Below are 27,830 nucleotides of genomic sequence, written 5' to 3'. Positions count from 1 at the left end.
AGGAAAATTTAGAAATGTTGATTGTACTTAATAAGTAACCCAAAAAATGTAAATTTTGTCTTAAATCACTCTTGAAACAGAGCAGTGCACTTACTGGTATGTGAGGATGCCTAGGCAGTTCTGGGTCTATAGCCTCATAGTGGTGTATCTGCATTGTAAGGTCTAAGGCACTGTGAGTCTGACTGTGTGAGTCTCAAGAGATTTGGTGTGAGGTTAGGTGATATCACTAATGCTCTGCTTACTGCTTTCCTTTCTGGAGTCTCTAACCTGAGGTAGCAAAGCCTTGCTCCTCTACCAAGATTGTGGCCTCCACACTGTGATGCAATACAGAACAAGGAACTGTAAGATAGTAATTTTGAAACGCCAGCTGCATGGAGACCACAGGCAATACTAGTGACTACTCCATTGACCTCTGCTTGCTTTTTTAAGGTACAGCTTCCTGAGTTCAGTTTCTTTTTTTACTAGAAGTGAAGGCCTTATCTACATACCTAGAAACCTTCCAAAATTGACCTGGCAATGCCAGCATTTTAAATCCATTAGTGTACATAGGCTGGAACACGTAGTTTCACTGTGGAACCACATATCCCAGCATTTGTACTGAATCTATTAGCTCCACAAGGTTGAGGAAGCAGCATGGCTGCAGGATGGGGCATGTCTTTCCTATTGTCACTACTGTCACTGTTATTGTCACTGCCACATATTGTCCCAATTGCCCATTTGATACTCTCACATTGCCACAATTGGGTGTTTGTTACACTCACATTTTTATAAATTTTATTATACAGGATATATATAGTGCCAACATTATGTGCAGCACTTTACAAATATAGAAAGACAGTGCAGATACAATACAATGCCAGACATAAGGGTTAACTGCTCATGAGGGCTTACAATCTAAAAGTGATACAAAAAGATAATAACTGTGGGGGGATAAGTAGATTGAGAATATGAAGATTGGGTTTTTAGGTGGAGGCAGGGTACACTTCTCTGAACAAATTAGTTTTTAGGGATCTCCTAAAGGTGGACTGAGTAGGAGATAACCAGAGAAATTGGAGTAGGGAATTACAGAGGATGAGAAAGACTCTAGGGAAGTACTTGAGGAGAACATGGGAGGAGGTGATGTGGTGGCTAGAGACCAGGAATTACCAAAGTGGATGGTTTGGGTCATATTTTGAGACGAATTTGGTCATATGATTGCCCATTTGTTACCCTCACATTCTCACAATTGCCTGTCTGTTGCTTGTGTATTTCAATATTTCCTCTGAACCAATCAGTTATGCTCCTTCCACTTTTAGTGTAATTTGGCAACACCCACAATACACACCGTGCTTAGCACACCATGATTAGCAACAATCACCCCATCCCCTTACTCTGCCCCCATTCTCAGGAATTTCTTTCAGATAAGTCGTAGGTCAGCAGTGGCAGTCCCCACAACACTTTAATAAATGTTCAATTCAGTTTACAGGCTTAGAGTAAAATCATTTTGTAAAAATTTCTAACACATTTGACTAGTATTAAGTGACTTAAAAATTAGCACTAAAAGTGGCCTTTTTTAGAAATTACACCTTCCATTCTATTTAGTAGAGTTTTATACAATTATGAAATTGACTTGCACCCTCTTCATCATTCAAGATGCCCTTCACCAGCACCCCTTAACAGTAATACAACAGAAGGGTAACACATACCCCAGACAGTAAGCCCAACCCAAGATGCTGCCATGGACAGGACCTCATTGGAAGTCAGCTGTGTTGCTGGTCTTATCTACTGCTACCCATTCTTCTCAGAGGGCCTTGTGCAGGAATCTAATGATAAACACCAATGGAACTTTCCTAGATGTTTGGCCTCCATGAGTTTCTTTTGAACTTACCTCTATGCACCCTGCCTCACTAACTTCACCGTAGCATTTAACCCCTTGTAGTTAGAACCTAGTTCTACAACAAGGACCATGGACCTACCTCATTTTCATTCCTTCTTTCCCTCTACCGATTAGGACCATCACATCGTTTACTTCCCTTTTGCCTTTTCTTTCCTTCCTTTCTTCTGTTCTTTACTCTATGTTATTGTTGCTCATAGTTACCATCATGTACTCCATCCTCAGTTTTGGAGAAAAGGATCATTTTAGATTTAACTTGGACTCCCTGTTTAGCAGGCAATTTATCCACTATGCCCAAATGCCACTACACCCAACTCATGACTACACCCGAGGCAAGCACTGCTTCCTCTCACTCTCAAATTCACTTGTAGACTTTAGCTACTGTCACTGCATTATGTCTGCACCATAACTCTTAATTGTTTGTGAAGTTCTGTGCCCCTACTGTTTATCCCTGATGTTAAACCTGTGGATTTTGCCATGGTGCCTCTTTGAAAGAGAACTCTTAACATACTCCGCACTTCTTTTTTCTCATGAGCTTGAGACAAGCTCTGGACTTGGGTTGATAGCATCAATTTGACACCAATTTGAGAAGCCTCAAACTTCTATTTAGTGACCAGTGATTGTGAATATATTAATGACATTTAGTTCCAAAGTAAATTGATTTACACCTACATTTCTATTTATACCCTTCATATAACTCAGACATTTACAGTATATAATAATGTAAGTGATCCATAGAATTAATGTAACTACTAAGGGGAGTTAAAGCTGTACTCCAGGCAAACAGCTAAATACAGAGATAAAATACATATAAGGGAGTTGTGTTACCTGCTAAAGGATTTGTACTTTTGTGCCTGCTGTCCTGAGAGGTACAAAGCCCCATAACACAGCACAGTTACAGTAGGTGGATGATAACACTTAAGAGTTAAGGAATACAGCAGTGTCCTCTTACCACATCTAGCCTGTTGACTTGACAATAAAGAAGAAGCATTATACTGATGAGGTTGTCTCTCTGGTCACTCTACTTGCTCCTCCTATCAGCACATTTATTATTATTATTATTATAATACAGTATTTATAAAGCGCCAATAGTTCGCTCAGCGCTGTACATTACAAAGGGGGACAGAACATGTGACAGAACAATACCAATACAATGCAAAACTAGAGGGGATCGAGGGCCCTGCTCTTTCGAGCTTAAAATCTAGGAGGGAGGGGGTGGTGGCACAGGAGGAGATAGCTGTGGGGGATGGAGTGGTAGGAAGAGTGGAGGAGGTCGGCAAGTTAGCAGGGGGTGGGGTAGGCTTCCCTGAAGAGATGGGTTTTCAGGGTGCGCCTAAAGGAGAGGAGAGTAGGTGATATTCTGATGGGTTGGGGCAGGGAGTTCCAGAGGATGGGTGACACCCTGGAGAAGTCCTGGAGGCGGGCATGGGAGGAGGAGACCAGGGAACTAGAGAGAAGGAGGTCTTGTGAGGAGCGGAGTGTGCGTGCTGGGCGGTACTTGGATATTAGGTCAGTGATGTAGTTCGGGGCAGTATGGTGGACAGCTTTGTACGTCAGCGTTAGGATTTTGAATTTGATCCGTTGCGCAATCGGAAGCCAGTGGAGGGATTGGCAGAGGGGGGTGGCGGAGACAGAGCGGTTGGAAAGGTGAATGAGTCTGGCAGCCGTATTCAGGATCGACTGAAGCGGGGATAGCCAGCGGCGAGGCAGGCCAGTGAGGAGGGAGTTGCAGTAGTCGAGTCGTGATATGATGAGGGAGTGGATGAGCTGTTTAGTGGTTTCTGGGGTTAGGAACAAGCGGATTTTGGAGATGTTGCGGAGGTGGAGTCTGCATGAGTTTGTTAAAGATTGGACTTGGGGCTGAAAGGATAGGTTGGAGTCCAGAATGACACCCAGTACTCTGGCCTGCAGGGCGGGTTTGATGGTAGCGTTGTTGGACGTGATGGAGAAATCAATGGGGGGTGGTGTCCGGGCTGGGGGGAAGACAAGAAACTCAGTTTTGGAGAGGTTCAATTTAAGGAAGTGGAGCGACATCCAGTCTGATATGTCGCTCAGTAGGTGTGTGATTCGGGCTGAGACCAAGGGGGTGAGGTGGGGGGTTGAGAGATAGATTTGTGTGTCGTCGGCATAGAGGTGGTAGTTGAAGCCGTGAGAGTGTATGAGTTGGCCAAGGGAGGAGGTGTAGATGGAGAAGAGAAGGGGCCCGAGGACAGAGCCTTGAGGGACCCCAACAGAGAGGGGGAGTGAGGGGGAGGTGGTAGCATTATAGGTAACGCTGAAGGAGCGTTGTGACAGGTAGGATGAGAGCCAGGAGAGAGCAGAATCTCTGAGGCCGAGGGAGTGTAGTTTTTTGAGGAGGAGGGGGTGGTCGACTGTGTCGAAGGCCGCAGAGAGGTCAAGGAGTAGGAGCACTGAATAGTGGCCATTAGCTTTGGCGGTTAGCAGGTCGTTGGAGAGTTTGAGTAAGGCAGTTTCGGTGGAGTGTAGGGGACGGAAGCCGGACTGTAGGGGATCGAGGAGGTTGTTGTCGTTGAGGTGAGAGCATAGGCGGGTGTAGACTAGGCGCTCGAGGAGTTTAGATGTAAATGGGAGCAGGGAGATGGGTCTGAGATTGTTCGGGTCATTGGGGTCCAGGGAGGGCTTTTTAAGTATGGGGGTGATGTGTGCATGTTTCAGAGGGGAGGGGAAAGTGCCTGAGGAGAGGGAGAGATTGAAGATGTGGGTGAGGGAGCGTAGGATGGAGGAGGAGGAAGTTCGTAGGAGTTGTGAGGGGATAGGGTCGAGGGGGCAGGTGGTGAGGCGGGCATCAGAGAGGATCTTGGAGACTTCCTCGATGGTAGTAAGGTCAAAGGTGCGGAGTGTGGGGGGAGCTTCAGTATGAGGAATGTAGGGTGGGGTGGAAGAGGAGGTCAGAGCAGTGGTGGGGCCGTGGGAGAGGGGTGATGAGGGGGTAGCTGAGTGAGGGTGAAGGGGGTTGGAGAGAGTTTGAGCAGCGATGAAGTCCCTGCGGGTTATGTCGAGGGGGAGGGGGGATAAGGGGGTAGCTGTGTGAGAGGGGATGGGTTGAGAGGGCGTGTGAGTTGCGGCAATGTCCTTGCGAACTGTGTCAATCTTGTTTTTGAAGTGATTGGCAATCTCAAGGGCAGTGAGTGAGGTGCTGGTTGGAGGTGGGGGTGGAGAGAGTAGAGAGCTGAAGGCAGAGAAGAGTCGGCGAGGATTGTCCTATCAGCATAATGCTGCCCCTTCATCTCCCAAAATGAGTGCTGCTGTATAGGGGATTACAAGGGGCTGATACCATGTTGAATTCAGGTTCATACATTAGTTACAGTTAAAAATACACTTAAAAATAACTTGATGTATTGATTAGTAAATACCTAGAAGCATTAAATTGTATCTTTTGTATTTGCTTTCATCTTTACCTCCCTGTTTGTGTGTAACATTTGGAAGCTGCCTAGAGATAGAGATATTGCATCTTCTGGATCAGCAGTATTACACTAAAGATAGGATAGCAGAGGGTTGACATTGATGGACTTTTTTGCTACGCTACCCAGCTACATCTCATTGTGTTTTATTCCAGGTTAAAGTAACAGATGCTAATGATAATCCTAGACAAGACATGAAACTTTATTTCTATAATAGAACCAGCACAGAAGAAGTTATTATTGATACCTCAGTGACAGACGACAATGGCATAGCTGTTTTCATCTTGAATACGACCAGCTGGATGGGCACAAAAAACTTTGTGGTATGGAAATCTAATATGTTTACTTTAAAAATGTAGTATACACATACACTTTAAGTACATGATATACCATGTAAAGATTAAAACATGTTTAGCAAGTCTTTATGTGTCTGAGCTTTACCACGCTTGTTGTCACTATGCTAAACAGCATATAAAGTATATGTAACAAAGAAATACAGCTAACCAAAAGGTAAAACTACACCCCAAATATAGCTTATAATAATAATAATACACATTGGTGAGATTCTTTACATAGAGCATTCAATTACATATTAAAGTACAGGTTTTAAACGTTAACAGATACCCTTTAACTGCTTCTGAAATCTTCCTCTGCTTCTTCTCTTTAATCATTGTAATTTGGCTTATCTGTAATGAAAAATATGTAGACTACCAGTGTTGGCATCTCCACTTGAAAATGCAATCCAGTTTAGTTTACTCTAAATTAATTTTTGGTCTTTTTTTCATTTCATTTTTTATTACCATTTTGTTCATTTTTTAAAATTATCTAGTCCTTTTTATAATTATTTAATGCATAACGGACCAGTCATTTTTGTGAGTTTTGGTTACCCATAATATAGTATTTTTAAATAAGCTGATGTATATTAACATGAAATCATTGATATATTGCTTCTTTTATATTTATCTTGTCCTGATGAAGGGGTATTTTTAGCTTATTGATTGTTTTTCTTTTAACCACTTGCTGCCTGCATGATGTCACATACTTGAGTGGAGATATCTAGATGCTACCTGCAGCTAAAGGCATCATCCAGATATATATCCAGATATCTTTTTTTTCAGCCAGTGATTCCCTGCAATGTAAAAGCCATCCTAGTGGCTGATTAGCCACTGGATTGCTTTTACAGGCAGACGGCGGGGACGTCCCCCCTTCCACCGCCCAACAGCACTTCTCCGTGCCCTCCTGTCCAATTGGCAAACCAGAGAACTGCTAGCATAGAGTTGGCCATGGACTTGATGATCCCCAGTCATCTCTTTGATCCTGGGAGGCTCTGGCAGATGTAAACACCACCATTTGTTTTGCTGGAAAGCCTAAAATCATTTTTTTTTATCTCATGCTTTCCAGCATAGAGGAGAGATGTAGGGATTTTTAGACCCCAGATATCTCCATAAAGAGGACTTGTCATGCCTTATTCCTATTACAAGGGATGTTTACATTAGAATAGAAGTGATCAAAAAAAGTTAAAGGGAAAGTGTAAAAATAAAATAAATAATATAAAAATTAAATTGCCCCTGTCCCCTCATGCTCGCACACAGAAGTGAATGCATATGTAGGTTGCGCCAACATATGTAAACAGCATTCAAACCACACATATGAGGTATTGCCGCAAACTATATAGCGAGAGCAATAATTCTAGTGCTAGACGTCCTCTGTAACTCTAAACTGGCAACCTGTAAAAATGTTTAAACTGTCACCTATGGGGATTTTTAAGTATCGTAGTTTGGTGCCATTCCATGAGTGTGCGCAATTTTAAAGCATGACATGTTAGGTATGTATTTACATGGCTTAAGATCATCTTTTATATTTTGTCTTTTATATATTGTGTTTTTTCCCCAAAAAAATGTGTTTGAAAAATCGCTGTGCAATATCATGTGATGTAAAAAAAGTTAATTGACTGTCATTTTATTCTCAAGAGTCTCTGCTAAAATATATATATAATGTTTAGGAGTTCTGAGTAATTTTCTGGCAAAAGAGAGAAAGAGAGAGAAATGCCAGAATTGGCCTAGGTGGGAATCAGTTAAACACCATGATAGATTATTAAAGTTTCTTTGGATACATTTACAATTGGTCAAGCATTCTTTCTGCTATTTCATATTCTGATTCCTTGTTCTGGGACCCAAGGCAGGGGGACTCTAAATATTGTTGGATGAACTTTTTTAATATTCTATCTCTAAGCATGTCAACAACAATAAACAAATATTGGTTTATTAAAAATAAAAAAACTTGATCTAGGTTCTAACTCTCTCACACTATTCGAAGCTAAAGAAACAAATGGCCTTTATATACTCTTTAATGGTCATGGCAGTTGTGCACACCAGAAATTTGCTAGCGGAGTTCCTGAGACATATGAAAAACTGCCCAGCATATCCAAAAAAAATAATTACTTTTGGGTGGATGACATTTTATTTAAAGGGTAACTTCACTTTTGTAGGAAAAAAATAGCAAAAAAAAATTAGTAGTAATATGGCATAGTCATATTTTAATTGAATGTTATTAACCACTTGCCGACCCACTGACTGTAAATGTACTGCATGCGGGTGACAAGTGCAGGCACAGCAACATACATGTATGTCTCCTATGCACTTGAGCTGGGTCATGGTGCTTGGTACTGGGCAGAGGTATTGTGAGATTGCCATGATTGATCATAGCGATCACATGATATTATGTAAACCAACTGTCATGAATAGATTTCATTCACGAACATCTTGCTTAGTGTGGTGATGCTGTGAATGGCCTACAGCTATGACATAGCACCTGTGCCATATCATTAGCATTAGCCAATCACAGAATGTCAACAAAAGCAAGTTGTCATGAATGGAAAGCCATTCATGACAATTAACTATTGCTTATCACAGTGAACACAGTGAATAAGCAATAACAGTGTAAAAAAAAAACCCTAATCACCCCCCCAGGGATGGTCACTATGGTGACACTGAACTATTCTGATAACAGTACGAAAACATATTAAAACAATTTTTAATTTTCAAAAAAATTGTGACAAAAAATTACAACTTCAATAAACTCGCCATGGCTCTTACTAAATGCATTCGACTGTCATTTTGGGTGTTAAATGTACTGTCATGGCATTTATTGGCCTTAAGAAATGAGATCAGTACATCAGAACTGATCAATTTTAAAATATATATATACCATAGTTTGTAGACTCTATAATTTTCACACAGACTAAATAATATACAAAGATTTGGGTTATTTTTTCCAAAGAAATATAGTAAAATACACTTTGGCCTAAATTTTTTAAAGAAAGATTATTTATTTGCAAAATTTCTCAAACAGAAACATGTTTGAGAAAAGAAAAATGTGTTATTTTCAAATGTTTTTTGTATTTTTTCATTTATATAGAAAAAAACAGTGGGGATTAAATACCACCAAAAGAAGCTTTATATATATATAAAGGGATGCAGACCCTGCCACTTTCCTTATTAGAGCCCTGCAAGTACAGCAGCTGATTGATCATTTTAAAGTCACTCCCACTCACATTCACTTTGCACATGGACACAGACAAACAAACAGCTATTTCTTCACAATAACAAAAAGTAGGAATCTGCAACAGATTTTCTTAAAATTCTTGCAACGTACAGTAGATAGATCACCCAGAGGTGAATGCTTTTTTTTTTCTCAACAAAAGTGAAGTTACTGTCTATATAAGTTTTTTTTTTTTGTAGTTTCTAATCTCTTATATAAACCTGTTTCAACAGACAAAAACAAGACTGACGTACCCACAATATGTGCAAGGCTTCATTAGGCCTGACTATGGACAAGCGCACCTCTCACTTTATCCCTTCTACTCCAGAAGCAAGAGCTTCCTGAAGCTGCACTCCGTGGACAAGGTCCTGCCATGTGGAGGGGAACAGGAGGTGCAGGTGGAATATATCATCAATCACACCGAGCTGAAGGAGGAGGATGAACACCTAGATCTCCATTACCTGGTGAGAGTCTTCTAATCACGTACTGTGTATGAAGAAATACACTCAGCTTTTCCTGCCAACATATACTGAATATAAAAAAGAAGAAATGGGAAGTTGTGGCCTGTAGCAACCAACCAGACTTCCTAATTTTTCAATTTTCCAGAAATTATTTCCATTTCACAAAACCTGTAGTGAGAAAATATGTATGCTGCTTTTGCTGAATATACCTAAGTATGCAGACCAGGAGTTCTGACTTCACTATCTGTATGCTTGTTCCAGGTCAATTAATCACAATCAACTTAGATCAGGGAAAGCCAATCAGGAATGAACCAAAAATGGTTCCCCTGCTTCTCTGAGTACAGGTTTCCTCCATAGTAACCAGTCAGATATAAACCCTCTAGCACAGCCTTTCTCAACTAGGGTGCCCAGGCACCCTGGGGTGCCTTGAGGTTTTTTTTAGGGGTGCCTTGGAAAAATGTCTAAAAAATTCCCAAAACTTGTATACAAACCAGCAGGTGGAATGAGCCTGCCTTTTAGTTACACAAAGCCACAGGTTTTCATTGTGCACCATTACGGCCTTCCGGCATCCTCACAACCAATGGCATCATCAGTTGATAAGGAGGGTGTCAGCTGCCAGCACAGCATCCTAGTTTGACCCTCCCCCGCCCCTCTCCATCAGTGCTGGGGTCATATGATCTCAGTGATGGAGAAAAACTGAGGGAGAAGAGAAACACTGGAATACTAGTCAGTACTAGTGTGCAAAAGTGTATTTGCTTTGGAAGAATAAATCACCTCTAGTGTTGGGTGTCCTACATGTGTGGATGTTGCTGCATTATATAAAACTATAAGAATCGTTTTTCATATTTTAGAATGGGGTGCCCTTTTAAAATTATGGACAGTCTTGAGGCACCCCATTTTAGAATGGGGTGCCTCAAGAATGTCCATAATTTTAAAGAGTGCCTCGGGACTGTCCATAACTTCAAACGGTGCCTTGACTGAAAAAAGGTTGAGAAACACTGCTCTAGCAAAACAAGGAACTGGGTTCCCATGGGAATAGATTTATTGCTACCCAATTTGATGCAGAAAACTTAAAGTGGTTCCAAACACAAAATGTTTTTGACCTTCTTTGAGGATTAAACACAAAAGCAAACATTTATTGTACTACGAAAACAGCAAACCCAAATACTCTTGCGCTTGGGGATGGACTCAGCATAGGCTATGGCCACATCTCGGATGTCCTGGAATGTGCACTCCTTGCTGCCCTCAACGGACCAGGGAAGTCTGAATGAACTGGATATAAAGAAAACAAACAGAACAAACAGAGTTGCCTAGTGCATTACCGTAAAAAACATTTATTAAAGAAATAAAGATAGGTATTGTACTCACAAATGACAATTATGTCAAAGGACATCATAAAGAACAGCTCTGTCTAATCCACACTATGTGCCTGTCCGCAACGGGAACCATGGACTTCCAATGGGCTAACACGCTTCGAGGTCTTGCCTCTTGGTTGGCTCTGAGGAAGAGGCAAGTCCTCAAAATGGGGGGAGCAGAGCAGGGGGATCTGTCCCCGTTGGGAGAACACAGTGATTACTGCTACCGGCTATAATAGTCACTAGCAATAGTCGCATGTAAAATGGGACAGGCTGGTTGTACCCAAGTTGATTGATTCAGCCTGCCCATACATGGTTCGAATCTCAGCCAGTCCCTGCTGAACCTGCCGAGATACAAAACACCTTTGGTTCACTTCTTGAGGGTTAGGGGCTGATGTGAATGTACAATATATATATATGTAAAGCGCTGTGTAATTGACAGCGCTATATAAGTATCTGTAATAGATAAATAAATAAATAAAAATAAATGGCCAGACTTACATGCACTGAAGGCTTCTGTTTGGTTTCAAGGAGTCCCATGCAGTTAAGTGTAAGAGCATTAGATAAAGATAAAAGCAGCTAATTAATCCTGGGTCAACATTCAAGCGGAATTCTACCTAAAAAAAAATAAATAAAAGTCAGCAGCTACAAAAACTGTAGCTGCTGACTTAATATACAGACACTTACTTATCCCTTGGTCCAGTGGTTTCTTCACCACTGCTGGTTTCACTGGCCATGTTCTCTTCCTGGTGCCGACATCTTCAGTCTGGGCACCCAGCTGTGACAGCTCGAGGCTTCACAGCCTGGTGCCCACTGCGCATGTGTGAGAAGCGCTGCACTTTGTGAATGGCCCCGTAGTCTTTTGGGACCTGTCACGTGTTCCAGAAGACTACAGGGAGGGAGGGGTGAGGACAACTTCCGTTTCTGATAGCCTAGGCGATCGCAGCGGAAGTGGGAGCGGGTACCTGTCAAATTCGGGTACCTGCTCCCCAAAGGTGCCAATCCTTAATGGGGAGCAGGGGACAAAGGCAAGGTGGAGCTCTGCTTTCATTTCCAAATCTTGAAGATTTGTCATTAGACTATTTCTTTCCAGAAATGTGTATTTTTAGAGCCTAACTGCAAAATAAATATAGATATACAGTCAGGGAGACATTGTGCTAAAGCTGGATTCACATGGTCCAAATATTGGCCAGTTCAGCAGGAACCACGTATACAAATTCGGACTAAATGTACAGCTGTCCTTTCGACAGAAGACGGTCTAAGGACTGGCTTTTGTGGAAGGAACATGCTGAAAAACTAGCATCCAATCAGCACTCGCAGCCAATTGTTTATGTTCTTTTATTGTTATGTATTCACACAGTTAAATAATACCTTTTTTATTGCACAGGTGACTTACATGGGATCTATACAAGACGTTGGCTCTTTAGAAATCAATGTTAAAAAAACAAACGAAGGTGAGATAAATAAATATATGACCAACCCTCCAATAGTAGCTGATATTTAACTAGTTGCACTCCGCCCTATAGCACTTTTACTGCTACAGGGCAGACTCACTGTGCAAAATCACATATATGTACATGATCTGTTCTCAGGCAGGGCACGTGCGCCCATTGGCCCGGAGGTGCTGTGATTTGGTACAGCACCGATCCCTCACCAGATTCAATCTAATGATGTTTGGCCTGGACCTGCTGATCGGCTGTACCCAATCAGAGCTCAGTCTGTGCTTGTGTTTATATTACACAGGCACAGGAAATGATGCAATCTTCTCTCCCTAAAAAGAGAAAAATGGGGTCTTGGGGGGGGGGGGGGTTGTGCTATCCTGGAATTTCAGAGCCTCTGAAACTGTGATAGGTAGTGAGGAAGTGAAATGAGGAATGTACGCACCATCAGGCTTTCATAGGGGTCATTGGATTTGGGGCTCCTGTATGCAGCTAGGCTCTAAAAAAGAGAAGTAGTAGAATAAATTTTGGGGTGTAATTCCAAATATACCGATGGAACGTGTGAGCAATTTGCCATTTAAATGTCAACTTCGGGTAAAAAAAATATTTGTAATTTTCCAAAAACTTGTGTGTAAAAAAATCTTTCATGGACTCTACATGCCTCTCAGCAAATAGTTTAGGTTTTCTACTATCCAAAAAGGGGTCATTTGGGGGTGTTTGTACTGCCTTGGTATTTTAGCACCTCAAGAAATGCGATAGGCAGTAAAAGCTGCGTACATTCCAGTACCTATTCCATAATTTATATAGACGCTATAACTTTTACACAATCCAATTAATATACACTTATTGGCATTTTTGTTACCAAAGACATGTAGCAAAATACATTTTAGCCTAAATCTATGATGAAATTTCAGTTTATTGGATATTTTTCATAACAGAAATGAGAAAAGATTGGTGTTTTTTTCAAATGTTTCAGTCTTTTTTTGCTTATAGCGCAAACAATAAAAAACCCAGAGGTGATCCAATACCACCAAAAGAAAGCTCTGTTTGTGTGAAAAAGGACATCATCTTGTTTGGGTACAGCATCGCATGACCGTGCAGTTACCAGTTAAAATAGTGCAGCGCTGAATAGCAAAAAACAGCCTGGTCAGGAAGGGGATAAATCTTCCAAAGGTCAAGTGGTTAAACTCTATGTATTTTTTTTTCTCCCATGCAGTGGGACTGTGCCTGTACTGTGTGGGTTAACTGCCTGTTTTTTCCAGGGGCGCACTGAAAGGTTAAACAAACCTGATCCCCCAAGTCCAAAACTCCCTTGCGTCCAACGGTGGATATGATAACGTCACAAACACTCCATTCACAATGCCGCTAGCATGCGGAGGGCAAGAGCAGCAGGGAACGGTCTTGCACTCGGAGGATCGGCAGATTAGGTAAGTATATCTCCGTTCTCTCATCCCCTAGACAAAAACAAGCAGTTAACCCATGCAGTGCGGGCACAGCCCCTTCTCCTTTAAAGTGTGTGCCCAGCCTAAGACTTTAGTTTTAGTTTTGGATAGGGTGGGGAAGGGTTAGAAACCCTGTTGGGTTTTTACTACTGCTATTTGGATCTCCATTAGAGAGATTTATCTTCACTTCCTGTCCTACTGACAATAGTTTCATCAGACAGGAAGTCAGGAAAAATCTGCAGAAATGAGTATTTGACAGGGGTTCTACCCTATTTCTGCTAAAAAAAAACACGTTTATGTCTCTGTGTTTTTATTGGAGAGTTCCCCTTATTTTCTGTTTGGTTTAAATGTTGTCAGCTGGGCAGGAAGTGAGGATAAATCTATCTCGTAGGGCCCTGACTGGGGTTCTAACCCTTCTAAAACTCAGCAAGAAAAGTTTTGGCTGGGCATACACTTTAATGATAAAAATGTACTCCACAGTATTTTTAAAATGAATGTCCTTGGCTTTTCAGGCAATAGTTTTAGTTTAGGGAATAGGGCGTTATCATTTGTGTTATTAGTGTGAAGTAATTTTTGATTTGACGTATTTGCTGTTACACATTTTTATAAAGGTCTTTTTCTTGTGGTTTCTTCAGCTAGTGGAATTTCAGACAGTGCAGTATGTATCCTTGCTAAAAAAACTGCCAAGCTAAGAAACTGAAAACTCAGGTTGCCTAGTTGTCAAACGTACTATTTGTCACGCAGGTAAATAGTTTCTAAGTCAGAAAATGTAGTATTGAAGCCAGATACAGACAGTAAACTACCATGTTGGCACCTATCAAAACTGTCACAGGCTACATGATAGTTTAGGGTCTGTGTCAATGAGTTTTGCACACTCAGCAAGTCTTTGAAAATATAAAACCTGCTTGAAGCAGGTCAAATGCAAGTCAGAAGGAGGTCACCTACACATAAAGTGCACCTGCAATGAATTTTGAATGATCTCAGCAGTGTCTGAAATTGATGTCAAACTGATGCCATCGACATATGCCAGAGCCTGTTGAACCAGGCCCGAAGAAGAACAGACTGACTTTTTTCATTTGAGGCTTTTTTGTAAATTGCTTGTATGCATCTGACCTTAACAACCTAAATGTGTTCTCTATCTCTCTCAGATCTACATGGCAAGGCTACTTTTAAGCTTCCTGTAAGTACAGGAAAATCTTCCACCCTTCGTGCCCTTGTCTACATTTTTTTACCCGATGGGGAGATATTGGCAGACTCAGCAAAATACAATGTGCAAAAATGTTTCAAGAATAAAGTAAGTTTTCTAAATATGGACATCAAAAGCGGCATGGTGGTGAACTTTATTAGGATTCTAGCTGGGGTATACTTAAAGCATGGGGGAGCAAATAATTTTCCCTTGGGACCACATGAGAAACTGGGACTGTTGTGGGGAGGGCGAACTTGATTCTGCTAGACACTGGTATTGGAAGGTCCACAAATATATAAATGTATAGAAAATAAACATATGTCACTAGGAAAAATAGTTACAACTGCTCATGAAACAGGTCTCGTTCAGATAGGCGGGCAGGAGATGGTATAGATGGGTGCAGTGCTCTGGTTTTAATGGCCCTGGCCGCCCACTTGAACTGTAAAAAAAAATAGCTGGATTTGGCTGTTCACATGCCGTGGCTGCAGCTTTTTTAACTTGGGCTGTGGAATTTACCAAAGGGGCACCACTTGTCAAACTTGCCCACTGAGTTCAATAGGGTCACGCTGCAATTGCATGAAATTGCAGCACAGCGGTGCACCACTATAGGGATAAATCAGGTGATGAGGGGCCACACATCCTCGTGGCCTGTCAAATGCCTTCCATAGAGCACTGTGACTGGAAGGAGAGAGGCTGAGATCAATATAGCAGGGGTTTTTGTAGATCCTGACCTGGGTTGAAGATACGCAGCTTCTGGGGTTTCCAGTATGCAGGCACCACCACAGGAAGAGATTGGAAAGGCAGAGTGGCGGGAGATCATCGGGATGTCTTCTAGGCAACACTCTCCCACCAGAACTGAACCTCCCCATTGTACCAATAAGCTCCTAAAGATATCTTTCTATTTCTTGTAGCTATTCACACAGACATCAGTCAGCAAGCCTCTCTGTACCTGTCAGCTTCCACATTGAGGAAGCTGTCAACTTCCTCAATGAGGGAGCTGACAGGCACAGAGTGACATGCTGACAGTGGAGGCATTGTGGGCCAGATGTGGCTCTGTGACCGCAATTTGCCCAGGTCTGATTTACCATGCTCAGATTATAGACATTGCACTACTTCAACACAGTATTATATAAAAACCAAAAACCTTTTTAGGGGGTTTATTACACCTATTGAAGCAGTGCAGGGGTATTATCTACAATGTAATTAAACTACAGTATTTGCCTATTTCTTTTCAAGCAGTTAAAGGATCTTAAAACAAGAATTTCTGACCCCTCCAGCAGCATGTAATGTACGATTATTGCTTCTCAAAGATCTTCAAAGATAACAAAAAATGATTGAGTTTTTGGTGGTTTCTAACAGCTTAGAACTTCCCACTGTTTGTTTACATTAAAGAGCTCGCCAAGATCTGTTGGTAGTGAAAAAAGTTAAGATATTAGTTCCTGTGTTGTGAACATTTAAAATGAAATTTCTCTACAATACTAATAGCTGCATAGATGTATGAGTGCTTGTTTAAGGTGCCTTTACTGCTTGGTCAGTGTGCATGATCAGGGCGCAGATTCACTTCAAGGGAAAACTGTGGTTGGAACAAATTTTGTAAAATATGTTACATAAACTTACATAGTATCAACCTATGTGCATTTAAATCTATTTGTTAACTAAAACAATTTTGTGGTTATTTAGAAAAGGAAAAGAAATTAATATTTAGCCCAACCACTGCCCAATTTAGCAATTGTTCAACCTAGTTAATTAATGCACCTCATTACCAGGTCTCACTTGGGTTCTCTCCTGAAGAAGTCCTTCCAGGATCGGATGTGTCTGTCCAGGTTCAGGCTGCTCCTGACTCTCTTTGTGGTCTCAGGGTTGTGGATAAGAGTGTGGTGCTAATGAAACCAGACAAGGAGCTGACCGCTGACAAAGTGAGTAAAAGATTTTAGTAGAAAGAAGTTTCTAGAGTTGATATATGACATAAATCTAAATAAGTAAAAGAGTTACAATGTTTCTAAAAATTAAATATGAAACAGAAAATCTGAAAGCAAAGATATGTCAATAAAGTAAACATAACATTCCTCAGAAATATTTGTAAAGGCTAGTTTTGCATGTTCCTGGTTTGTCATGGGTATCAGGAGTGCAAACTACACTCTGGAGCAGGGGCAGACTGACAACTCATGGGGCACCCAGGCAATACGAGATAATTGGCCCCCCAAAGCACTTTGTCCCCATGTTGATGGGGACAAGGGCCTCTTCCCCGCAACCCTGGCCAGTGGTTGTGGGGGTCTGCAGGCAGGGGGCTTATCGGAATCTGGATGCCCCCTTTAGCAAGGGGGCCTCCAGATCCCGCCCCCCTGCCATGTGAACGAGTATGGGGTACATGGTTTCGCTATCCATTCACAAAAATAAAGTGTAGTGTGAAAAAGACAGGAGACAGTCTTTGACAATCCTTTATTAAAAGAAAAAAATAAAAGAATGTCCCCCGAAGTAGATCCAACGTCAATCACGATGTCACTGCTACCTCAGCCATCTGACTGCTCCACTGGCTTGACAGTTCTTAAATATGTAAGTAGCGGGGCCATCCAGTGACATCACACATGTGGCCCCACCTCCTTGTGACATCATTGACCCAGCATTGCCCTCCGCCCCAAGGCACCCCCCCATGTTGAGGGCATGTGGCCTGGTATGGTTCAGGAGGGGGGGTGATCGCTCACCCCCCCCTTTCCTGACCTGCCAGGCTGCATGCTCGGATAAGGGTCTGGTATGGTTTTTGGGGGGGACCCCCATGCCATTTTTAAAAAACATTTTGGCGTGGGGGTTCCCCTTAAAATCCATACCAGACCCAAAGGGCTTAGTATGGATGGAGGGGGGCACCACGCTGTTTTTTAAATTATTTTTTAATATGCCGCCAATTCTTTCTTTTACATTCAGCTGTCACCCGGGAACCCAGCTGACAGCTGAAACATTAACGCATGGTTTTCACTACTAAAATACTGCATGACTTGATAAAATAACTCATGTGGTATTTTAGTAGCGTTTTTTGGTGAATTCAAACTTTTTTTTCTTAAAATGCTATGCGGTATGCTACCACATACTCGGATGCAGTAAGATACCGCTTAGTGAATTGTGCCCAGTGAGCCTCTCCCCGGGCCCCCTACTGACCCTGGGCCCTCAGACAATGCCCGAATGGTCAGTCTACCCCTGTTCTGGAATTTTGGTGGTTCCAGGAATGAACCTGATGACATGAGCATAGTAGATATCCAGGGACATTTTGGGACAGATGTGTAGGGTCTAAGAGGAACCGAAGAGAATGGTGTGGAGATCAGGAATTTGCATAGAGAAACTGGGACTAGAGTTCAGGTGTAGACATGCTGAAACTTAAGTGCAGCTCCAGGGTCTGTGTGCACAAGCAGGGAGACTCTGTGTCACCAGCAGGTTGAGGGAAGCTCCTACTAAAGTGCAGTTTCTGATAAAGGCTTGCCTCACCAGCACCATCAGATCGGTTTGGCTACAGAACAACCCTCAGGAAGCAGTCTTCAAAATTGTCTTGTTGGTTATAGCTGGCAGGATCAAGCTGAAGTAACCAGAAACAGAATTGTTTTCAAACTCATGGTGTAGGTTAGCAGGGAAATAATATAGTAAGAAAACCAAGCAGACCCGTTTTTAAGAACACATCAAACAGATAAGACTACATATGATCAGAAAGGCAAAATTTAAAGCAGGAGGCAGGCAGCAGCTGAGAGGAAAAGTCAGTGTAGACTAATATATGATCAAACAATGGCTGTTGTGGTTGTTGAGGGTGGAACCCCTATCTAAAAACAGATCGAAGACTGGTGTCATAATGGTGAATACATCCTTGAGCCACATAAAAGTACATTTTGGAAAGAAGATGAAGAATGACAATAGCAAGAATAGCCCAGAGGCTTTAGAAAGAAGATGAAGAATGACAATAGCAAGAATAGCCCAGAGGCTTTAGAAAGAAGATGAAGAATGACAATAGCAAGAATAGCCCAGAGGCTTTAGAAAGAAGATGAAGAATGACAATAGCAAGAATAGCCCAGAGGCTTTAGAAAGAAGCTGAAGAATGACAATAGCAAGAATAGCCCAGAGGCTAGGAGAATATACAAAAAGAAGCATCTGGCAGCATTCATTACATATTTTTCTGCTATTTTTAAAGTTGTTCTTTCCTGTGCACCTGGAGCTTTCTCATAACCAAGTCTCATGTCACAGCTAATTTGAAGATATTGGAAGAGGTTGGCTTAAGTATAAGGCAGTGTTCACATACAGCTTTTAACACATTATTTGTATTTTATTTTGTAAGGTTTATGATTTATTTCCATATTGGGATTCTGAACTTTATGACTATCGGATCCGGGACTATGACAATTCTTGTGGATTACCTGACTTTCGAACACCTCCCTTTATCCCAAGGCGAGGACCTATCTTTCGCCCCTGGTTCCGTGAGAGAGATCGTGATGTGAGCACCATATTTCAGGTACGCTGAAATTCACTAACTGGCTAGAAATATTATTAGAAGCTTATGACTGTCAGTAAAGCACAGGAAGTACGTGAGCAGAAGGAATTTCAGATCTTTTTCAAGATTAATGTGCAAACTAGAAAAAAATCATTCCTTTAAGAAACTATGAGGGAATTCCAATGTTTTTCAACTCTGTGTTATAGCTATATAAAACTAACAATATTAAAATATAACTTTTCATCAGAAAGTTTACAATGAGTATTTTCCAGTTATGGTATTCCTTTGTATTTTGAGCTGTAGATGTATCTGTACACTGCCATTCACAGTGTCCTGTGTTATTTGAAAAAAGAAGGCTGCAGCATTTTTTTGTATATTAAAGTGCGTGGCAGACCATAACACCCCTCATATCATGAAAATGTGTGCATTGCAGCTAACTGCATTGTAAATGGGTTCTTTACTATTTACTGCTAAGCAGAGAGGCAGCAGGACCTCCATTCTCAAGGGGTTAATTGCATTTATATATGATGTATAGATGAATATTGCTAAATGTTTTCTATTCAATGCTATTTGGGGGGCCACTGTGCTTAGGAAATTTGGGTTACTATCACTCATGTGGGGTAGTAACCCAATATTCACTGCAGTTCAAATTTAGTTGCTGTGAAGGGGCACTCTTAACAACCTAAAAACACACCCCTTACTCTCATCACCACACCGAAGCCCCCCACCCCCACTCTGCCAGAACAGCCTTCCCAGCTTTCATCTCACCAACAGAGCCCCCCAATCTTTCAGCACAGTCCCCCTAGCTCTCATCACCTCACCACAGCTCCCTCCAAATCTTCTAGACCACCCTCCCTAGCTTATCACCCCAGCATTGCTCCTCTACTCTGTGAACAGCCTCACTAGTTTTCATTACTACACCAGAGCCTCCTCATTTTGTCAGAACAGCTTCCCCCTACCCTCACTATTCCATAAGTTTCTCTGACCCCCACTCATAAAAGAGTCCCCCACTCTGACAACAAAGCCTCCCAGGTCTCAGAACCTTACCATTGCCTCCCCCTCCTCTCACTAATACCAGAATCCCCCTACACTCTCACCATTCTGGCAGCCCCCCCCCCCACTCTCTGCTCTCACCACTGTCAGCACGGCACCCCAATTCATAGCACTCAACCAGAACCCTTCTCCTTCTCACCACTGCCAGCAACTTCCCCCTCCCCCCCCCCAGTACACACAACTTGCCCATCCTGGAACAGGTACACTTTTGACCTGATGAAAAGGACATGTTACTGTATAGGCCCCAAAAAGCATTGGCGTATACGTGGACTTTGACTATTGGAAGGAATAAAATTAATTCATATCAATACAAGATGAGCTGTAATTTCTTCTGGCATTACATAATCCTTTTACTGTGCATGATTACACTTGGGATCACTGCTGGCTCTTGACCCTAATTAAAAATATACATTTAAATTTGATTTGTACAACACATTGATCATTTTAGTGTGTCCATTACCACCACATCTGCTTTTTTTAGACATAGTGGAGACATTGGGATTAATATTCTAAAGAAGTAGAGTTTGTTCACTTTAAATTGTCACATGTTCAGAAAAAGTGAATTTTCACCAATCTCATGTAAAAGTTGCTTTTCACAAATTACCAAATGATGTGCATTAAATAAAAAAAAAGTTTGTGAATTTAAATTTTGCAGAGTGAATTTTTCCCTAAGTGAATGCGGTAAAGCTATGTTGACTTCAATCATCCAATCATTTTCTGGCAAAAATCCTCATTTAGTCTTAATTGTTCTTGCATATGAATGGGTATTCTTTAGCAAAGGTAATTTTTCCTTCGCTTCACCTATTCCCTAGGTTTAGAGAAAATGTTATTTGCAAAATGAACATACTCTATTACTTTAGCAAATCATCCACAACAAGAAAAAGCCAACAGCAATGTGGTTTTAATTACAGGGTTTGCGATTGAAAATCTTAACAAGTGCAGAGATTAAGAGGCCAGTGAAATGTGTGGACCTTCCTGTCGTTGATGGAGTAAGTGAAAGATCACGATTCCCTATTCTTTTCGGTAAGTTTGTTGTAGGATCTCTTTCACTTAAGTGCAGTAAATTCTTGTTTCTAGATTTGAGTTTCTGCTTACAGTGCCTATTGGGAAATCTGGCCCTGCATATGATCCATTGAAGTTCCACCTCGCAGCTTAAAGGACTTAAAGGATCTGCTGCTGATGGCTTGGTGCCAGATACCACAGCATAAATTTAGAGGTCTAGTGGAGTCAATGCCTTGATGGCTCAGGGTAGTTTTAGTGACAAAAGTGGGACCTACTCAATATTAGAAGGCCATAACGTTACGGCTGATCGGTGTATATAGGACCAGAAAGAGGGACAACTGGGAAGGAAAAAACAAATAGATTAGGTTTTAAAAGAGATACATTCTCCTCAAATGCGGGACAGTGGAGAGATATGTGTTTTGTTGTGTAAGCATGTGTGTATTTCGTTTTAGGTAGCACGCCAGTGGAAGAAGAACCAATCACCACCCAGACAGGTAGCACAGCAAAAAAAGAGGAGGAAAGAGTAAGAAGTTATTTTCCGGAGACCTTCCTTTTTGAACATATAGCAGTGGGGTAAGTAAACCTCTGAATGTTAGATATAATAACACTTAAGAGAGGTAGTACCCAGCAATAAGGTAATGAAAAAAAAAACTGCACAAGACTGTATCAGCAAAGGAATTTCTACAATTAAAGACACCAAAACACAACTGCCAGAATGATTTTTCATTTATTTATTAACAAAAATGCACATTATGAATGAGAACAATTACTACAGAACTGATTTTCTTTTGTTTCATTTTTACTATCTACTGGGCTGCTTTCTATAGAGCTCACTGGTGTCTGTTATTTTCTACCTATGTTTACAGTACATCTGGCCTCTATGCTCTGACATCTACATTATTTCCTTTCTTTGATCAGTTACCGTATACATGCTCAAAAAAAGAAGTAATCAATTTACAATTAACACACTGCCTGGGTAAATATACATGTAAGCATGGAACCCCCTGTACCCCAACAACAGTCAAATAGACTCAAACCTTGTTAACAAAAATTACAGTATTAAAACTAGAAAAGCTACAATTTCTGGGGAAATTGTGTGAAGTGTTCTTGCCTCCACCAGTAGTCTACAACTGGAGTGGGCGGAGTAACTGGGTGGAGTAGCTTGTCACTCTGCTGCCTGCTCACACACCTGGGTTCCTATGGCAACTCACTCTACAGCAACGGTAGAGAAGAGCAGTTAAAAACAAACTGCTCCAACTTGCTCACTTCACTGGCGGTTGCCATCTTCAAACGGTTGTAGTTTAAAAAGTATAAATCCTACACCAAAGAGCTTTATATTGTGAGAATAACAAGACCCAGACCTAAATTTGGATGCATAGTATGTCTCTGAAATATTAAAAATGAAGGCAGAGTTGCAGTTTAGAAATTGCCCTTCAAATTTGAGGTGGCTAGAGTGGAGTTTCAATGAATGTCAATGGGCGGCGTGAGTTGCAAACAAATGGTCATATTGTGAAAACTATCAGGACTATGGCTTAGCCATGGACATTTTTAGTGGCAGCAGGGATAGCTGAACGTTTTGATATATGATTTGTGTAGGTGGGCTTGAAAATGAGGGAGTGGTGGCAGTTTAGAAATCCTGATTTCCTGATGTCCTGATTTTTCAGCTCACACTCTAGCTTTTGTCAGCTCCCACTCTAGTTTTGAACATTCCGCCATTCATTCCTATGGGACTGATTTCACCACAAAAACGGCGATATTTCGTGAACCATTCGGCGAAACGTTCCATTAAGTAATAGCACACCAATCGGGAACAATCCGCACGTTTCGGTATATTACTGTCTATGTAGTGTAAAAACTGTGGGAGGAGTTAGGGTGGTAAATTTGGCTATAATAATAAGAATATATATGTGAAGTAACAGTAAGTGGTCTGCCATGCAAGAACACTTAATGAAAAGAAAAAGGTGTCTATACAAATTTTGCTTATTTCATATGCTTTAATAAATGAAGGCCATTGTGATGCAATCCCCTACCCAAGCTATGCAATGACAGGACTTAATGTCACATGAGAAGCTTCAGGTGTTTGAGATAACTCATCACCAGCACTCAGAATGGAACTTTTACCATATAATTGTGATCAGAGTAATGAAGTTTACTTTTTGACTGGTCACTATGTGCTAGAACTTTGCATGTTAAAACATAAGTATGAACTACGAGTGAAGAGGACAATGGCATCTGTAAGGCTAAAACAGGAAAAGAGGAAAAGATGATGGGAACTGGCTTCAGCTCAGCTCTTTACCAATAGACAAACCCCTATAATGCATTTTGCTCATGTGGGGCCTAATCATGGAGGCTTCTATGATTGATTCCTACATGTGCAAAATGCTTTAGGGGGATCTTTCTATGGGAGGAGAATCAAGCTGAAGCCAGTTCTCATCGTCTTTTACTATTTTAGCTTTACAGTCTGCTGATCCTGTGTGTATCCATCGGCCATTTTCTTGTAGTCCATTTAAGTTTGTATAATTGACTTATCTGTTTACTATAAGCTGATTACACATATACTGTGTGTGTATATGTATATATATATATATATATATATATATATATATATATATATATATACAGTGCTCAGCATAAATGAGTACATCCCTTTTGAAAAGTAAGATTTTCATCAATATCTCAATGAACACAAGAACATTTTCCAAAATTTGGCAAAACTGAGTTTTATAGACCCTTTTTTTAGCTCATTACATGAAAGTAAGGTTAATAATATAACTTAGATGACAAAATCTTTAGTTTTACTTAAATTAGTTGATGCAAAAATGAATACACCCCACAACAAAAACTACTACATCTCGTATTTTGTATGACCTCCATGATTTGTAAGGACAGCACCAAGTCTCTAGACATGGAATGAACAATTTGGCGACATATTGCAACATCTTTTTCCATTCGTCAGGAATGACTTTCTTGGATGCTGGATGGAGAGTGATGCTCAACTTGTCTCTTCAGAATTTCCCATAGGTGTTTGATTGGGTTCAGATCAGGAGACGTACTTGGCCACTGAATCACTTTCACCCTGTTCTTCTTTAGAAATGTAACAGTGGCCTTAGATGCGTGTTTTAAAACATTGTCATGTTGGAAAAGCACACGGAACCAAGGGCACGGAGTGATGGTAGCATCTTCTCTTTCAATATAGAGCAGCACATCTGTGAACTGATGATACCATCAATGAAATGCAGCTCCTCGACACCAGGAGCACTCATGTAGCCCCACAGAAGGACACTGCCACCACCATGTTTCACTGTAGGCACCATGCATTTTCTTTGTACTCATATTTGCAACGCCATACAGTTTTGAAGCCATGAGTTCCAAAACATTTATCTTGGTCACATCACTCCAGAGTACAGAGTCCCAGTAGTCTTCTACTTTTTCAGCATGGGTCCTGGCAAATTCAGGGTGGGCTTTTGTGTGCATGGGCTTTAAGAAAGGCTTCCTTCATGGACGACACCCATGCATGCCATTCCTTTGCAGTGTGCGCCATATTGTGTCAAGGAAACAATCATCCCAGTTTAGCTTTCTACATCTTTAGCTAACTGCAGTGAACTTGCATGGCGAATTTCTTCAACCCTTCTCATCAGAAGATGCTCCTGTCGAGGTGTTAACTTCTGTAGACAACCTGGGTGTCTCTGTGAGATGGTTGTAGTTCCATCTTTGTTAACTTTTTGTATTACTTTTGCTACAATATTCTAACTGATAAGTAAAGCTTTGCTGATCTTCTTGCAGCATTCACCTTTCTTGTGTAAATAAATTATTTTCTTTCTCAGGCCTTGTGACATTTCAATGTGGTACCATTGCTGACAGCATGAAATGGGAAGGGGTTTTCTTTAAGTAGCATCCTTTTACACTGCTCAAAAAAATGAAGGGAACACTTTTAAAACACATCAAAACTCAATGGGGAAAAATATCATGGTGGATATCTATAATGATATGGACTGGGTAATGTTTAAGGAACGTAAGGGTGCCACACCGTTTGGACCCAGGACCTACTGCACCAGCATAGGGTCTCACAATAGGTCCAAGGATTTCCTTACCAAAATGGATTTACGATACCTAATAGCAGTCAGGGTACCATTGTCTAGCTATGTTACAGGCAGTGTCATTTTCTCCATGGCTTCTCCAGATCCTTTCACGTCTGTCACATGTGCTCACAGTGAACCTGCTCTCATCTGTGAAAAGCACAGGGTGCCAGTGGTGGACCTGCCAATTCTGGTGTTCAATGGCAAATGCCAATTGAGCTCTATGGTGCCAGGCAGTGAACACAGGGCCCATTAGAGGACGTTGGGCCCTCAGGCCACCCTCATGATGTCTGTTTTTGATTGTTTGGTCATTCACACCAGTGGCATGCTGGAGGTCATTTTGTAATGTTCTGGCAGTGCTCATCCCGTTCCTCCTTGCACAATGGAGCAGATACCAGTCCCACTGATGGGTTAAGGACCTTCTACGGCCCTGTCCAGCTCTCCTAGAGTAACTGCCTGTCTTCTGGAATCTCCTCCATGCTCTTGAGTCTATGCTGGGAGACAGAGTAAATATTCTGGCAATGGCATGTATTGATGTGCCATCCTGGAGGAGTTGGACTGCCTGTGCAACCTCTGTAGGGTCCAGGTATCTCCTCATGCAACCAGTAGTGACACTGACCCTAGCCAAATGCAAAACTAGTGAAAAACAGTCAGAAAAGATGAATAGGGAAAAAAATGTCAGTGGCCTCCACCTGTAAAACCATTCCTGTTTTGGGGGTCATCTCATTGTTGCCAATCTAGTGCACCTGTTGTTAATTTCATTAACACCAAAGCAGCTGAAGCTGATTAACAACCCCCTCTGCTACTTAACTGACCAGATCAATTGACCAGTTTAATTGACTTGATGCTATACTCTGATTAAAAAGTGTTGCTTCAGTTTTTTTGAGCATTGTATAATCAACTGCCTTCTGGACACCTGTTTAATAAATAATTAGACTCACTTGTAGTTGAATTCTTAGTTTAATTCTTGTTAATTAGGATTTTGTTGTCTAAAATTTTGCTTTGCTCAGAAGACTTTCATGGGGTGTATTCATTTTAGCAACATGGTCTTGAATGGATTTGTTAGGAAAAATATTTTTTTGTGTGTGCAAATTAACAAATCTTGTTTGCAATCAATGTGGGAGTTTTTTGTAGTATAGTGTCCCATAGAAATGTTGACTCTGAAAGAAAAGTAAAGGTTTTCTGACAAACCTGTCGGGGTGTACTCATTTATGCTGAGCACTGTGTGTATATATATATATTTATGTGTATATATATATAATGATTTCTGTGCTTTTCAGGGTGGAAGGCAGTGCCGAACTCCATAAGAAGACTCCAGACACTATCACAGACTGGATTGGGGGAGCAGTATGTTTGGGTCCCAGTGGATTTGGCCTTTCTCCTCCTGCCTCACTTCGAGTCTTCAAGCCATTCTTTGTGGATCTAACCCTCCCATACTCTGTAGTCCGGGGAGAAACATTTACCCTAAAAGCTTCTACATTTAACTACATGAAGAACCCTATGGAGGTAAAAAAATTAAATGAGAAAAACATTGTCACATTGGAAAAATATAGCTCCCCCTTACATGGTTTGTTGTTTGTCAGTTATAATGGGTGAAAGGTTTTTTAATTCAACTGTATGTTTGTCCAATTCCTTGAAACTTTTGATGAATAAAAAACATTGTTCCCACTTTAGCTTTTCATACTTTACACCCACTATAACCAAACCTGTAGATTTTTCCTGCATGTAAGTGGGTGGACACTTCCACTGACTGACTTGTTTCTATTCCAAGAGTTTAGCAAGAAAAATAACCAGCTAATCATGTTTTTTTTTCTTACAAATCAGCAATATATCAGTAATGCTGTGATGGTGCTGCATTCATAGCTATATAAAAGGTAATGCTAAAAGCTAATGTGTGTAGCATGAAGGCAGAACTGACCAAGGTATGACCTGGGGATTGGCCTGTTTCTGCACCAGCAGATTGATTGTATCCCCAGCAGAGCAAATTCAGAGCAGATCTCTTACGTATTTGTATTGTGCAGACAGCCATCACAGTGTAGTATGACGAGTCTGAGAAACATAGATTAGAGTTCACCTGAGGTCCAATAGTTGTCGTCCTGTCAACAGTATGATAAACCTTTCATCATACTGTTATTATTATTATTATTATTATTATTACATGGAGTTTATATAGCGCCAAAGGGTTTGCTCAGCGCTGTACAATAGAGGGGGGGACAATACATGGCACAGTACAACAACAACAAACAACGTACGAGGGGTAAGAGGGCCCTACTCTTTCGAGCTTACAATCTAGGTGGGAGGGGGTAAAGGTACAGTAGGAAGTGGCTGAGGGGAATGAGGGGTGGGAGGAAAGAGGGAGAATGGCCGTTAGGTGAGGGTGGGGTAGGCTTCCCTGAAGAGATGGGTTTTGAGGGAGCGCCTGAATGTGAAGAGGGAAGGCGACAGTCTGATGGATTGGGGCAGTGAGTTCCAGAGGATGGGGGAGGACCTGGAGAAGTCCTGCAGTCGTGCATGGGAGG

The 27,830-nt window shown here is 41.3% G+C and overlaps 1 protein-coding gene across 1 annotated transcript in view; it reads left to right on the top strand.

The window, feature by feature from the left end:
• The window catches only part of LOC149449767 (alpha-2-macroglobulin-like), a 124,129-nt gene that overhangs the window by 27,266 nt on the left and 69,033 nt on the right, over positions 1-27,830 (top strand). The window contains exons 11-19 of the mRNA XM_089692754.1: positions 5,451-5,618; positions 9,069-9,299; positions 12,039-12,105; positions 14,681-14,826; positions 16,485-16,634; positions 19,028-19,201; positions 21,145-21,256; positions 21,688-21,808; positions 26,592-26,817. Coding sequence (XP_089548880.1) covers positions 5,451-5,618; positions 9,069-9,299; positions 12,039-12,105; positions 14,681-14,826; positions 16,485-16,634; positions 19,028-19,201; positions 21,145-21,256; positions 21,688-21,808; positions 26,592-26,817 — 1,395 coding nt within the window. The remainder of the gene's footprint in view (positions 1-5,450; positions 5,619-9,068; positions 9,300-12,038; positions 12,106-14,680; positions 14,827-16,484; positions 16,635-19,027; positions 19,202-21,144; positions 21,257-21,687; positions 21,809-26,591; positions 26,818-27,830) is intronic.

Source organism: Staurois parvus, unplaced genomic scaffold (genome assembly GCF_062004578.1).
Source record: "Staurois parvus isolate SC_StPar_1 unplaced genomic scaffold, SC_StPar_1.0 ptg000604l, whole genome shotgun sequence".
In the NCBI taxonomy this organism is placed as follows: domain Eukaryota; kingdom Metazoa; phylum Chordata; class Amphibia; order Anura; family Ranidae; genus Staurois; species Staurois parvus.
The sequence above is the reverse complement of the archived record's forward strand: the minus strand, read 5'-3'. Positions and strand labels throughout refer to the sequence as shown.